At 41.7% G+C, this 16,413-nt stretch overlaps 1 protein-coding gene across 8 annotated transcripts in view; it reads right to left on the bottom strand.

Annotated features, from left to right (window-relative positions):
• Positions 1–16,401, bottom strand: part of Nrg3 (neuregulin 3) — a 985,750-nt gene extending 969,349 nt beyond the window's left edge. For all 8 annotated transcript variants that reach the window (XM_026780001.1, XM_026780006.1, XM_026780003.1 and 5 more), the window contains exon 1: positions 15,526–16,401. In XM_026780001.1, coding sequence (XP_026635802.1) covers positions 15,526–16,345 — 820 coding nt within the window. In that variant the 5' untranslated portion in view covers positions 16,346–16,401. The remainder of the gene's footprint in view (positions 1–15,525) is intronic.
• Between the last annotated feature and the right edge of the window lie 12 nt (positions 16,402–16,413).

Genomic DNA, 16,413 nt, shown 5'->3' with positions numbered 1-16,413 from the left:
CACACACACACTTACTTTGTGTATTCAAGCATGAAAACCAGTAATGTGTAAGGGGAGATATTTTTAGGGTTGGAAACAAGTAAATTTATCAAAACAGGAACAGTAGTATGATTTCTTCCACCTATCTCATCAGCAATACAAAAGAAACAAAAATGCTCAGCAGAGAGAAAACAGGAGGGAAGGAAGGCTTGGGAAAGAAAACAGGTAGAAGCAGAAATCGTTGGTACCATGCAAACCTTAGTAACAGACATAGAAGCTCAGCTTTCAGAATGTCTGCCACAGAGACCCAGAGAGTATGCTGTCCAACAATTTCATTTCCAGAACTTGGAACCAATCCGATTACTGAGTCTCAGACAACCAACCAAGTAGAAGCTCTGAGATTACTTTCCCCAGCCTATTTCAGCGTTCCCATTGGACCTTTACTGCTTTATCTTTTTCCAAGGTGCTCTTATACCTCTCTGGAGAGAAGAAGAATGCAGATGTGATAACTAAGAAGCTCTCTGTGAAGAATGGATATGCTCGATGAGACGATCCTCTACCTTCCCATCAATCTCTGAGGAAAGTCTAGATCTGATGAAGTGACTCCCTCTAGTTCACCAGAATGAGTGACTCATGGTTTCAAGAAAGTGGTAGCAGCCCAGTGGAGATGCAGCCATAGAGGACCCAGTGGAACCCAGTGAAGATGAAGCCATAGACCAGAATGAGCAGCTCATGGTTTCAGAGAAGGTGGTAGCAGCCCAGTGGAGATGGAGACATAGACCAACATCAGTATTTTGACCTCTGAGTTCATTCTCAGATACCCAAGAGTGGCCACACTGTTAAGAGCACACAGCTCCTCAGCCGCCCTTCTCAACTCTTGTAGAAAGCACATGATCGGAAGAAGAGCCATGCAATGCTTTGAACGAATCACCTTTCTTTCTGAATCCCTCTCCTCTAATAAATACTAGCAATCTTTGTTGATCTGGAACCAACCACCCAACGTTCCTAGCATGAAAACCCCTCTCTTTGGTGAAGGTCAAGAGGTTCTTGATTGCATGTCACTAATAATTGAAGATTAAAGTGGACTTCTCAGCACTGAAGTGAAAAGAAATTGAAAGGACAACTAGAGCACTCCTCTGAAATGCGATCTATTTTAAAGCAATTCACTTCATACGTTACAGCTGATATGTGGGGAGCAGAAGCTCTTCTGCTGGGGGAACAGGATATTGTATTTGGCAGAGGGATAATTCTGGAGAAATGTGAGAAAATTCAGTGCTAAAATTCAGCAGAGTTTTTGAGTTTAGAAGTCTCAGTAGCCAGAGATCACCTTTTCCATGGTTTGAATGTGTAGAGACACTACTTTCCGCATAAAGACCTCATGGACCAGCAATTTAATTCAATTTTCACAATGGGAGTGCAGTGCATAAAGACAGTCTGTAGTGAGCAATTAAAGTATTCATACCCTAGCACTTAGATACACAGGTATTTTATGGCAGGCAAGATGAAGAGAGCCGGCATTTGTTGTGAACAACATTCTGCCATTGTACACTGCAGAGGACCAGGGAGGCGAGAGGGGCATGTTGCAGTTGCACACATTTGGATTGGTTCCATTCTTGAAAATGAGGATGAGATACCACACAAATACCATGATAAAAGTTAATTTTGATTAAAAAAAAAGTGATGTATTATAGAACTGAAGTCTGATTTTTAAAAAAAAAATGATTCTGTGTGTTCTTTAAGCCACCATTTCAGAAACAAAGCCCAAACAACATGTATATATTGTGGCATGCTAGCATCCACTACCTGAGAAAGACCATTCAGTCAGTGGTACATATCCACCTGATCAAACCACCATTGTTTCCAGCCAATAAAACTGGGGAAAGACTTCATGCTTTCCTTCTAGAAAGACTAGGCAAGGCAGTGTCTGATGCCTGATGGTCATTAACCTCTTCTCTTCAAGGTTAACACCTATGTGTTATCTAGTCATTTAGACATAGTGGCTCTGCTCAGACTTTTACAACACTCAGCCATTTGTAGACCAAGGCAAGTAATAGCATTTCATTATTTCTCATAGATTGCTCAGAGTGGCTCACAGTGAAAGATGAGCCTCAGTGTGGTAGCACAGAAGGATGAAGGAGAAACACAGACTCAGTAAGGATTCTTCTAAAACCCAGATCTCCTTCCTTGCCTTCCTTTCCAAAACAATTATCCTCTGGTTAAATGCAAAAAAGAAAAAAAAGGCATGCACAAACAACTAAGACTTCCATTTGCCTGTGTCAATAAAAACAACTGAAAATATCCAAGCAAATAACACCTGTATACGTCAACTGGCATATTAAAAGCGTTGATGTCAGTGGAAATTATCTGATCTATGGGAAATATAGAAGTGATATCTTTGCTATTACTGCTGATTTAGCATTTACACTCAAAACTCTGGAGAAGTGACAAGGAGTCTCTCCTTTCCCTAGAGCGTGTTCTTATCATGGAGAGGAACTCAAGAGGCCACAACCAGAAGCAAGGCAAGGAAGTGACAGTGCCTCTAAAATGTCCAGCAGATGCCAGGTCTCCATGGGCAGGGCATTCTAAAGATACCCCAAGGCTAACTTACTGAAAATTACTCAAAGACATACGCTCTGATCTGTGCAGGATATATTTAAGTATTGACTTCACTCGGCTTCTGCTTCAAAGTGCTGCACGAAGCAGGAGAATTGCTGTGTTTCAAGGATGCTTAGTTTATCCATAGTCACATCAACACAGCCCTAGATTTAACCCAAAATAACAGCTTTCCAATATCCAAAAATTTGAAAGAGGAGATATAAGGAGAATAAGAAGAGGAAGCCCCTGATTGCCTGTCTTCACCTGAATTAACCTGTGACTGTGTTCCAACTTCACAGAGGCGAAGCCTCCTGTGTGAATTGATTGTTGCGTGCATGTGCACATGCGTGCTCAAACACACAAACACACACACACACACACACACACACACACACACACACACACACACACACACACACACACACACACACACACACACACACACCCTTTCTGATTGCATCTGGGACCCTCTTCCCGGAGCCTACTCAGCACCTCTGGGGATAAAATGCTGATGTGGCATAGCATTCAAAAGGAATGCTGGTTTAGGTTCCCAGGCTGCATTCATCATGTGGGTAGAACCGAGAGATGGAAGATGATGGCGTCTGTGCAATATGAGGCTGGCTCAGGGCTTTCTGGAGGACTCATATCATAGATGCAAGAACTGCATGTGTGTATTTACATACCGACAACTAAAGTTAGTAATGCCAACCACTTTGTTCTCCATAAAGAACCTACCGAGGAAAGCTACATCCATCACCCCTACCAGTTTCTCCAGTGCAGGTACTGCAGAGCTCCATCTTGGTTTATTACCAGTTTCTCCCCTTGCCCTCACTTCTGTATTTCTCTGTCCAAAAGAAATTCTCCTTAGCACCAACGGCTCGTTTCTGAAATTGTCTGACATACTTTCATGTTGGAAATATACTTCAGAGATTATGCAATCTCTCATACATACATTCCCTTTCTCAACAAAACCACAGATTTAAATACTGAATTGGCTTTCTTATCCATGTCAGTTTCTACTGTCAGCACAACTTAAAATCACCTCGGAAGAACTGCCTTGCTCGGACTGGTCTAAGATCATGTCTAAAAGAGAGTTTCTTGGTTGATAATTGATGTGGAAGGGTCCAGCACATTGTGGACTGGGGTGCACCATCACCAAACAGCTGGCCTTGGCTGTCTGAAAAAGCTAGCTGAGTAAAAGCCAGAGACCAAGAGAGTAAACACATTCCTCCATGAGTTCTGCTTCAAGTTCCTGGTTTAATTCCTGCTCTGATTTCCCTCAATGATGTTTCATGAGCCGGAAGTGTAAGCCAAATAAACCCTTTCTTACCGCAGTTGGTTCAAGTATTTCATCACAGCCATGGGATACAAATTAGAACACTTGCGAATTACGCACCTTTAATTGCAGAGCTGGTATAAAGACACTATAAAAGCACACAAATATATATGAGGAATACATGACTTATACTGTTTAAGAAGCACTCCTGATATAAAGGAAGCTAAGTTTGACTTAGATATCCATTCAGTAAAGCTTAAATCAGAAAGGGGTGTGACTGACTGCATGGAATATCCTCTCAGCTCAGATCTCTGAAATAAAAGCCAGAAAGACTGTCTGCATCTTGTAGACTGTAAAGAACTGCAGTTATGGTCTAGGGTCTACAAATGGGAAAACTCTTAAGAGCAGTCCACGATGTGAATTTGCATTGGCAAAAGTCACAGAAAGGGGCTAAAAAATATTTAAAATTTGGGTTGATGTATATAAAAACTAGATGGGCCAAAGGAATGCATACGAATTTATTTTATCTAATTCAATGTCTCCTGTAAACAACAGCCAAAATAATATGCAAAATGTGAGCAATGGGGCTAAGCTCCTTACTCCCTAAGGACCATCAATAGCTTGGATTTTCCTAGTCAAACATCATATAAATAGAACCACATGGCCATTCCAGTTCTTCCTCTTCCGCATTATGACTGGGAGCTCTTTGTGGAACTTTGAACACAGCTTATCTTTTGCTCCCTACAAATGGCTACTTTATTCTGGCTCCTGATCCATGCAGCGTGCCTATCTGTAGTTCAGCTTCCTAGTCTGTCAAATCTGAAAGTTGTTCACGGTCCTTAGCAAACATCTGGATTGGTCTTTCCACAAATTCGCTCATTTGTTGGATGTGAGCCTTCTAAGATCCAACAGGAACATTTCTTCTGGTCATTTTCCTCTCACCTTTAACAAACATGCAAATAACAAACGTGACTTAGCTTCTACTGGCTACCTCCATCCATAAAAACAATACTGAAGACTGCCAAACATCTGCAGACTGCAAAAGTCATTAACGACTCACTAAACGTCCATACCTGTCCCTGCCCATAAAAGACCAACGCTAGGTTAAACCACAGAGCTTCCCAGAAGGTGGTAGCAAAGGAAAATACAGTTTCTAGCAGGGCCTCAACTCATCAACCCCTTCATGCTGACACCATGAGTTAATACACAGAGGCAAATGACAAAAATGAAATGTCTACAGAGAAGCAGCACCAATAACCCCCCCCCCAAATCAAACTAATGTGTGAGGATTATTCTTTACTTCAACAGCTTAACCACTTGTGATTGCAGAGATAACTCAGGTCCATTAACTAAAATGTAGAAGACATAGAATAGTACAGCAGAATAACTATATTCTCAAAAAATAATCTAGAAATATCCACTAATGCTGAAATTTTTTTTAATTTGGTTACTAAATATTAAACATATCTTTAAATCTATAAAGCTTAATGAAATTTGACATCTTATTTAATTTTCTACTATAAGTAGTTGCTGGTAATAATAATAATAATAATAATAAACTTTTTCCATTTCCTAAGATCCTTAAGATCTTAAAAGACTAAAGTCATTAAAACCAAATCTAATGGCCTCTAACAACACCTTATGTAAATAAAAATTTATTTTCTAATTTCTTTACTTAATCTAAAAACATATAACTTAAAATGAAGCATAAAATGCCAAATATTTGATAGAACTTAAAGCTTCTCTTTGACCAAATATATACATGAAAAGTCTGCCTTTTGAAAAATTATACACACTATATATATTGTGATTCTTTTTTTTAGATTCACTTGAGTGTGAGGCAATACCGGTTCTAATTTCTTGTCCAAATATAAATATATTCTTCTTTTAACTTGTTCAATTTCTTCCATGGTCATTTTTCAAAATATAATCTGCTTAGTTCTAATATAAACCACAATTAATTCATTGGTTTGTAAAATATTTAATATATTACTTATCCACAGTTATAAGAACAATTGAACATAAACATTGCTGGAAGCTAATATAATAATACTGGTAAACACTCACTTCTGAAAGGGAGAATTTTCATATTGATTCTGACTATTCATTCATCAGTAATTAAATATGAAGACAGAGCATCATACCAAAAATTCAGTTAAGCATGATTCAATTAAAAATCAGCATTTATTATAAATAATTATTCACATCACCGTGTTTTTTAACTATAGAGCTTACCACCATGCCACCATCAGCTTTTCTTCAGCAATAAATGTGTGCAAGGAATTTCCCTGCCTTGTTTCTTTTTTTTATTAAATTTATTCGCTCATTTCACATCCCAGCCAGTTTACCCTCCTTCCTCTCTCCCATTCCTTGCCCCCACAATGTCTTTGTACCCTTGCCTGAATTGACTCCTCCTGTGTTTCTGTTCCTAAGAATACAGACGTCCCATGCATGTCACAAAGCATCCCACTCTACTTCTTTCTTTCTTTTTTCTTTTTCTTTTTCTTTTTTTTTGTTTTCGAGACAGGGTTTCTCCATAGGTTTTTGGTTCCTGTCCTGGAACTAGCTCTTGTAGACCAGGCTGGCCTCAAACTCACAGAGATCCGCCTGCCCACCCTACTTCTTTCTGACAGAACTGTCATTCTTTGTTTGACTCATGGCACCTTGGGTTTTGATAGTAAAGTTTCCTAATGTTATGCCTCTGGTTTTCAGAACAGTTATTCAAAGATTATAACACAAACTTACTAATTAATCAGTTTCCATTTTTCTATATGTGTATGTGTGTGTGTTAGAAGTAGGGGGCATTTCCTAGGGGGCATTTATAGAGTCAAGTATTCTATGAATAGTCTACCACTAAGCTATACCTCCAAACATTCTGTAATTTTTCATAAGTTTTGCATTAATAGTCTCAATTCTCTCTCAATTTATCCAATGAAATATTCTTTTCATGTATAAATAAAAAAGACTGGATACACAAATAAGAAATAATGAAGTAATGCGTGGGTCTGTTTTGTGATGTCTTTTGATAAATACCATGTCTCATTAATATTCCACGTAGATCTTCTGGATGGTTGATGGTAGTCACTTCATATTTTGGGACTCTGGTATTTCCTGGTACTCCATTATTTGTCTATCAAGTACTCCTTCTATATTGCCGATCACTCCCAAGACTTTTCAACTTAAACATGTTCCAATCATATCATAGGACCACTTTCAGGCCAGTTCTTTACCCACATAAATATACTAAGCATATTTGAGCTTATCTTTAAAAAAAAAAAAAAGTAAAAAGCCAGATAAAGAATGCCAAGGTAACACAAACTGTCTTGGCTCACAGGAAGACTCCACATGGCCATCCTCATTTCCATTGTTACCTAAGTCTCAAATTTCTTCCAAGACTTGGCTCCTGTGAATAAACAATCCTCCCAAAGCTCAAAGTAAAACGTCATATGGAACTAAAGTAAACCTGACCTCAAAATGATGTCAGGTTTTCTCTTGGAGAGAACTATTAACCTATGGTAATTGACATGGGTGATCATATTTTAGGCTTTGTGTAGTCTTGGGAAAGTGAGACAGACTAGTACGCTTAACAATTTTTATTAAAGGATTATAGTAAGACATTGCTACTATCACAATCCTATGACATATTAATGCAAAAGTAATTGTATGGAGTCTTTTAAAATACACAAAAAAAAACAAACAAACTGTTCTTTTGGTCTTTGTTGCATCTAGGATGTGTGTGTAACTGCCAGAAATTGCCATGAGAACAAATCTTACTCATAGACACTGTTAAAATGCTGTAGTTAAACTTAATTCACAATTTGGTTTTGCAGAACTGTCTCTGGCTGGCCCTTTTCATGCTCAGGAAAAGCAACCTGTGATTATGAACAGTAACTAGCCTTCCTCAAAGTATTAACACTTATAACAACAGTAAGTGAGGAAGAAGTTTCCAACAGACAGACTTCATAACAGAGATTTTCAAAAAATAATATTAAGGTTCTCCAGTACAGACACATATCTAAAAAAGGTCTTCCGTGGAGAAATAAACCTGTTTGCCCTCCAGAACTTCGTTTATTGCAACTGCTAAGATGGGAACAGAATATGATGCAAATATTCCCTATTTTCACTTAAATTCTGCCCAAACTTTAAGGACCTGGTGACAATAAGGCTCTGCAAGAATGGCACAAAATGGGTCCCTGGAGCACTGTGTCTTTTGAGCAACAGATCATTGTGTGCTTCAGACTTGCAGTGTGTCTACATTTTCTCCCAAAATTCAGTTCGTCTCTGTGTTAAACTTATGTCCAAATGATTAAGAACTGAATCTAACAAACAATGGATTAGAAATGTCTGTCTCCCACCCAGGCTCAGGGGAGCTCACCAACTCTAGACCAACAGCCGAGGAGCCTGCATGGGACCAAACTAGGTGCCCCCTGGATGTGGGCCACAGTTGTGTAGCTTGGTCTGTTTGAGGGGCCTCTTGGTGTGGGACCAGGATCCATCCCTGGTGCATCAGCTGGCTTTTTGGAGCCCATTCTCTACGGTGGAATGCCTTGCTCAGCCTTGATGTAGCAGGGAGGGACTTGGTGTTGCCTCAACTTATTCTGCCAGGTTTTTCTGGCTCCCCATGGGAGGCCATACCCTTTCTGAGGAGTGGATGAGGGGTGGACTAGGGAGAAAAAAGGTGGTGGAGCAGGAGGAGGGGAAGGAGGGGGAACTGTGGTTGGTATGTAAAATGAATATGTAAACAGACAGAGAGAGAGAAAGAGGGGGAGGGAGGGAGGGAGGGAGGGAGGGAAATGGCAGACTCTTGTTTCTGAACAATTGAGTGAGGAAGATTCCTGGGCAAGCTGTGGTATGACAACAGAGAGTGAAGAGATGAAGGACAGCAAACAAGCTCCAGCATTTCAACTCAGCATAGCAACTAGTTTTCTCCTGCATGACAATCCCAAGTCTACCCTCAAAGAGAAGCAGCAGAGTGTCTTACAGGAGTGGTGCAGAGTGAGGCTGTGACTATCACTCTCAGGATGTCATGGGGGAAACTTTAAGTTATGGAAATACGAATCAATGTTCTCAGTTGTGCAGTCCCTCAGTATAAGAAACAAAGATAGGGAGTTTGTGGCTGTCATTGTCGTCATCGTTGTTGATGATATGCATCTCTGCGTGGTTTCAGTGATTGTCACCTTCTACAAAAGTCAATTTCCCCGTATTACTCTCTTTACCTAGCTACCTTTGACCACCTTCCGCCCTTCTGAGAGGCACGTACACCCAGAGGCAGTGGAAAGGTCAGCCTCGTGGCGCTCCACACAACTCCGCTGCTGCCGGGTGAATTATTGTTTTACTAACATGGTTGGGGTAACAAACGTCCCTGTGCCAGTGTTATGACAATTATGCAATTTAGCTAAATATTATGTATGGAAGCCAATGATACATAATTGTAGAAATGCAAGGTAATTGTAGTTTCGATTAAATCGTAGTTGAATGTTTTGAGGAAACTCCAAAAGGTGAGGTTATTTCTTTTAAGGAAAGAAATTACCTGAAATTAGATGGGCAAGGAATGAAGCTTTAAATGATTCCCAGGGAACATATTACAGTGTCTGTGAAAATCATTTGCCTGTAAATTCCTTCACTAATGTGCCTTGTTGTGTCTTGTTTTATATTTATTTTTTAAGACTAGATCTTACAGTAAAGTTCAGGCTGGCTTTTAACTCAAGCTCCTGTCTTGACCTCAAGAGATAGAAGCATAATTATGTATCGCCCCATCCAGCTTCTTCCCTAATGCCTTAAAAAGAAACCAGTAATTAGTAAGAGATATCTTGGAAACACATGCTATTCTTAAATAAGTGGATACATAGTCAAGAATAAACTATGGCTCCAAATCAAGATATGGGAAGAATGAATCTATATTGTTTAATTGCATCCTTCCTTCCTTTCTTTTATTCCTTTTATTTCTTTTTTGAGACAGGGTGTTATTCTGTAGTCCTGGCTGGTATGGAGCTTTCTATGTGGACCAAAGTGGCCTCCAACCTACACAGATCCAAATGCACAGATCTCTGCCTACTGAGTGTTGGAAATAAAGGCATGTGTCATGACACCTGGTATCTCCTTTTTAAGCAATGATTTCTATAAACTTTCTAAAATTAAAAAAAAAACAACAAAGAACACTTAGGGCTTCAGAGCAAATGTTTAATAAATGAATATAAAAGATAAAATGTATCACATAAGCTATGAAAATACATGAAAGTATATAACATATTCAATTGTACAATTGCAGTGTTGAATCAAATAAATGCAATCAAAACTAATGTTTTATAAGCCAATATCATGTAGAAAAGTAAATTGTCAGTAATAGCCCATCAGTATTTTAGATAAATTTCTACAGTATCATAGCAGTTAGTAGTTCAGTTATATAAGGGGAAAGATAAGTTTTAACTTCCTAAATAAACTAGGGAAGTCCAATATGCCTTTTACTGAAGGAAAATTTGTTTAAACTATTATACAAATCTATGAAATGTCAAATAAAAATAAAGAAGAAAATACCAGTACACACACACACACACACACACACACACACACACACACACACACACCTAAAAAAAAAAAAACTTGAAATTACATGGAGTTAAATGTATATATTTAAGACAATTTCCTGTATTGAGAGTAGTATTTATACCAAAATAAAGAAATAAAGGTATGAGCAGCAAACATACAGTTAAGAGCCTGTAAGAAAGATTCTGCCATAGTCATTCTTCAGTACAGTAATGGAGAGGGCTATGGAAGGAGTGAATACTCTGGAAGGATAAACCCTTTTCCCTGACAGGTGAGCAGGGAAACCTATGCAGGCCTGCTATCAGCCTTAGATGAGCCCACAGCCGATTTGGTCCTTTCCCCTTTGCTTTTCCTTGGGTGCAAAGGCCTACAAGGAATGCTCTCAGGTAAAGATGAATAGAGTGTCTAGGGGCTCAGACTTTGCCAATACCATTTTTTCAAGGCAACACCATACTGTTCTTTCCGAGCACGGACCTCTAAAGATACAGTGAGATCGATGTGAATTTCAGTTCTCTCCAGAAGTGATCCCAGATGCATTTAAAAGACTGAGACTTATGTCTCACCCTCTGCTTTTCTCTGTTTCAGGGCTAATTTTCGTCTTTCATGTCAGCATCTCTAATAGACTATTAAGACATGTTTTGGCTCTCAATGTGAGGATTTGAGGAAAGAGTTTCTATGATAGAATGAGTTGAAAGCCATCTTTGTTCCATTGTGGTGTAACCAGAAGGAGGCTTGGAAAATCCAGAGGGAAAGGCAACTTCATCTCATACACACATTGGCTCTCTGGAGACAGCGCCGATTTCAAATCTGTACCAGGACTTCTGATGTGGTTCACAGTCATCTTAGAGAGCCTGAGTCCTTCAGTAGCAGAAAGTGCCTGCCGCAAGCCAGCTTGCTTGCTGGTGATTTTGATTTTAGTCTATTTCCTTCCTCACAAGTTTGCAAGTAAACAGTATGTACTTTTAGACATCTATTTGAGAAACAGCACAAAAATATAGGTGGCTATCCTCATAAATCAAGCCTTCAAGACATTCTCCACTAGCAAGATAACCTCCAACCCCTACTACAGTTCTCTAAGTTGCAAAAGGGATGATGATACCTGTTCTCAATGAAGTAAGACTAAATTCAAAAGAGCCCACAAAGCAGTCTGGAAAAGCTATGCCTATCCCCACATTGTTATTGCTAATGTTTTATTTCTGGTTAGGATCACAAAATGACCCTCAAAATTCCAGTGTGTGCCTCAAAATTCACAGTATAATAGGTTGACGCAGAAAAACCCCATACTCCTGCAGTAATGACAAAGAAAACAAAAACATATTCAGAAAGCAACACAAGCTCATATGAAAAATAAATTCAATTTTACTTCATTGATCCTGAGCTCTGAGTTCTCCCATTTTTGCCACTGTGCGTTTATGAGGTCACTACCTTTTCTGCTAAGAGTCTTCTGAAGGTCTTGACTTGTGTATATAAGACACAGGCTTAACTTTTTAAATCAGTTATAACCGAGGCTGCTCATGAAGCCACTGAGCACTCTGATTGCAATAAGCAACTGATGCGAGCAATGGCTCCTTTAAAATCACAATTGATGTGATTTGGTAGAACTTTACTAAATTAGATGGCAAACTGAAATCACCACCATGCCATGTTTAAACACTAAAAGGAACATTTTATCTTCAAATTCCTTCTCTGAGTGTACTATTCAATATTTGTGATTTTAGATCCATTCAAAGATGACTGGAAGAACAAACCATTAACTTGGTTTGAACTTCATTAGTGGCCTGGGCTTTCTTTTTTTCCCACCTGTTAGCAGCGCTTCCAGGTAGGTAAAAGAATTCCAAGAGTCCCGAACAACCCCTGTTTGCATGGGCAGTAATAGAGTCAAGTTTGAAATCAGAAGAAACAATTCCAACTTGCATCAAAGGGGAAGTGTTTGTACATTTTACAAAATCACTGTTCTCCACCTGTAGTGCATGGTCCCTTTGGACTCTAAAACACTTATTAATCTATACCATGGCGACAAAAATTCCTTCAGGAGAATCATATTGAATTAATCTTACAGTAGCAGCATGTTTAAGATATTTGTTCTCAAATGAGTCTAAAGAAAAGGATAGCTCTGGGTCACTGGAAAGGCAAGACGTTCCAGAGATGCAGGGAAGTTTGGTACACCCCATGACTCAAGGGTTGGAGTCAGGAAGCTAGAAGTCAACTGCCAAACTCTCTTTGTTTGCTTACTGTTTAAGTTGTCTTACTTTTTTGCCTCAATCCATCATCAAAAAATGAGCCCTTCACATAGCAAATAATGTGAATAATAAAATATCCTTTTCTTTGCAAAATTCCAGTTAACCCTTGGCCAGTGAACAGTCGATATCTTTCTCAAGAAACAAGCTTCTACTCAAAGAGCTCTGAAGATTTTACAGACAGCAGCCACCACATTGCCAAAGCGGAGCACAAATGTATTCACCCTCTAAGCTATGAAATGTTGTTCTCAGAAAGCCAAGGCATGGACATTGAAGAATATTTGGGTTAGCATCATCTTTAACTGCCTTCAGGTGCCACAAAAGAAGCCAGAATGAGAATTCTGAACAGTGGGGGTGGGGAAGCAAAGGAAGAAACAGACATACTAAAATATAGTGATGGGTGATATGCACAAATACATTTATCATCTGGGAACTTGAATGCCATAACCCAAACAAGTTAACAATTTGAATGACAGCTACTTGGGCCATGTTTCAGCCTACTATAGCAGTGTTGATAATCCCACAAATGAAATATCTCCCATCTTGCTAATCAGTCAAAAAATCTTACCTGAAAAAAAAAAAAATAAACTGTCCTTTGAATGATTATATAGCCTACCCATATAATTCAAATTTTTATGGAAACTACATATTCCTTTCCTTAAATTGCCCCCTCCTCAGTGCAGCTAAATCAGGCCATTCACTGCTAGATCTGCATACTTGCATTTTCATCTCTTTACTCAACCCTCGTTTAAAGATGTCAGACAGAGAAAGATCTGGACCCTATGTACAAATGAAACAAATACGGCTGGCATGTCTATGCAAGTACTGAGACCCTGTACAGAGGTCCCACCTCTTTCCTTAAGGCACAGAGTCCTGTCAATAGCCATGACTTATTAAACAGGCTGCCATCCACTCCCTTCCACTGAATGTAGAACAAGATCATGGAGGGGCAGAAATAATTACTCTTCTTCTTTAAAGACCATCTCAGAAAGAAAGGTACGAAATCAATACAGAAAGGACAGGGAAATGCCCCTACTGTGCTCCCCACAGCCCCGGAGGTGAGAAGTAGGGCCACAATCCATTATTTATATCAACTGCTGCAGAAGAGATGAAAATTCTAAGGTCTCCAACATAGAAAGGAACCTATTTCAGTGCAATAAATGTGCTCAGAAGCAGCACCAACCCTTTATCCGGCCACAACACTCAAGCTAGATTTGCTGAAAGGAGCAGGAGCACCCTCCCTCTTCTGGAAAATGTGCTCTCAGAAATCACCACTTCAAGCAAAACAGGGGGAAACTGCAAGGGGCCGGCTCTACTGATTTTCCAGGTTGTGGCAGAAACCTTCCTTCTCTTTGCTTTCCTATTTCCCACGGACCATCCGGGTGATGGATGCAATTTTCTGAAGCAGTGTAAAAACACAAGTCTCTGTCCCCTGGCCTTTACTTACAAGTGCACGACATTTAAAAAAAAAAGTCACAAATGTTAAATAACACCCTAGGTAAAATCAGAGGTCAGGAAACTAAATAATAATAATAACTGAAAGCAACCATCACATTCCTACCAGCACTGAGCAGGGAGGAACACTTTTTCTTTCTCCCAGATGTTACAGCTCAAAACATGAATACTAAGGGCAACATATCCAGACCGTTTCTTTTCTTTTCTTTCTTTCTTTTTATTTTCCTTTTTCTTTCAAGGTGGCTTGTCTTGGAACTTGAACTTACATACTGGGGGCTTGTCCTGAATAACCTTCACAGGTTGCACAAGTGTTTTCTGATCCAGATGCTCAGGCACAAACAGAAGATTCCTGGGATTTCTGTTCACTAAGCGGAGAGGGTGGGGTGGAGGTCAATTAGTTACCCGCAACGCTCATAAAAATAGAAAGCATAGGGCTCCAAAGAGAAAGCAACCATGTTTAGGGGTTACACCGGCCGCTACTGGCACCGACTGTGTCAGGCTGAAATGCGATACCCAAAGGGGAACATGTTACAAAGAGCTTGGCCCTTGTACTAAGCCGGGTCCTAGTCTGCTCATCATCTGCAGGGTGGGAGAAAGAGATCAGGTTTACACCCCTCACCCATCTGGGAAGGGAACAAAAGCAAAGGCTTGGCACAACTGAAAGGGGGAAGGAAAAAAATCCTCCTCCTTCTCCAGGACCCTGGGGGCCGCAGCTCTGCAGAGTCCCCTTTGCATTTCCTCACTGGTAACTCACTCCACTGGCCTTGGACACAATTTCCACACCTGGAAATGGCCAGGGACAGGCTGAGGGGAGGGGTCCATCTGGGAGCGCCTCATTTCCCTACCTCTCCCAAAGGCTTCTAATTAACCCTTCCTAGTCGCTGCCCAGCTGCCCGGCAGAGATACTGGAAGAGTCGACAGCTACATCCCATGGACACCACTACCAAATACCTGCATCAGCTCTTCACCCCCACACTGGTCATAACTTCCTTTTATGGGCTATCATAACCAGTTTTGGCTGTGCTTAGAAAAGCTTCCTACAGGAGGGCGGGAAGGATTGGCTGCACCGGGAAGGGAATAGTCTCATCCCTGCCCAGGCCACTATGGAAAATACAACCTGGACTCACTCTCAAGTCTGCAGTGAGGAGCTTTTGCATTCGCTTAACCCTTTTAAGGGAGTCAGAAGTCTATTCTTATTTGGGACCCACTGAAGTGGGAGCCCTGGCTCTAGAGATCTCCTCCACTTGCCGGATGCCTCGACTCCACACACAGACACAGCGGAGACCCACACCTTTGGCCCCCTTGAGGCCATTTTTAACCATAGCCTCACACTCTGCCCCAAACCGGGTAATTGGGGAAGTGGCAACCAGGAGAAAAGAGAGCCAGGAAGCAGAAAGAAACTCGGCAGTAAATCACTGTTGAGACAAGGAGTCTACTTACGAAATTTGGGGCTGGTGCTAGTTTCTGGGGTGGTGGTAGTGGAGGAGGTGGAAGAGGGTGAGGAAGAAGAGGCGGCCGCGGCATCCTGAAAGGGTGACAGGGTCCAGGAGGGAGTGGAATCGTGGAGGTAGGAGGAGGTAGCATACGCCGCAGTGGGCCAGGAAGGCATCGCCTGCGTACTAGGGGCTCCTGGCATTGGGGGTCTGGAGCCTGGCGTGCTGCTACTGAAGAAAGGGACCGTGGTGGACAGGACCGTCGGGGGGACCGCAGTGTTCCGTGCCGTGGTAGAGCGCGGGCTTGCCCACATGGGCACCCGGTGCCCAGGGAAGCGAGTGGGCGCCCGCGTGATGGTGGTCAAGCGGGTGGTAATCCGGTTAGGCGTCCTGGAGGAGGCGGCGCCGCCGGCAGAGGGGGTGGCGGGGGACATGGTAGAAGTGGTCGTAGTGGTGGTTTCCATAGCCTTGGGGAAGGAGCTGGGCTTGGAGAGGAAGAAGGGGTCCTGGCCCATTCCCTTGGAGTCCACCAGGTCCGTGGGCACGTACTCCTTGACGGAGCCCACCACGATCCATTTAAGCAGCATGAGGCTGAGCCCAAGGCCGATGAAGCCGATGAACAGAGGCACCACGCACAACCACGTCTGCTGCCGGTTCCACACGATGCAGTCGCTACAGCGTAACTCCCGGGGGGGCTCAGCCGCCCCTTCTCCGCCGCCGTCCGGGCCCCCGCCCGCCGCCGCAGCCGCCGCGGTGCCCTCCTCGGCCGAGGCGGCGGCTGCCGAAGCGGCACCAGGTGGCGAGGCAGCGGCCGCCCCTTCACTCATCCTAGGAGCCGGTCTTCACCTTCGCCCCCCCGAGGGCCGCGCCAGAGGCATGGGGCCGCGCGGGCCGG

Source organism: Microtus ochrogaster, chromosome 6 (genome assembly GCF_000317375.1).
Source record: "Microtus ochrogaster isolate Prairie Vole_2 chromosome 6, MicOch1.0, whole genome shotgun sequence".
In the NCBI taxonomy this organism is placed as follows: Eukaryota; Metazoa; Chordata; class Mammalia; order Rodentia; family Cricetidae; genus Microtus; species Microtus ochrogaster.
Note: the sequence above shows the minus strand (reverse complement) of the source record. Positions and strands in the feature narration are given on the sequence as shown.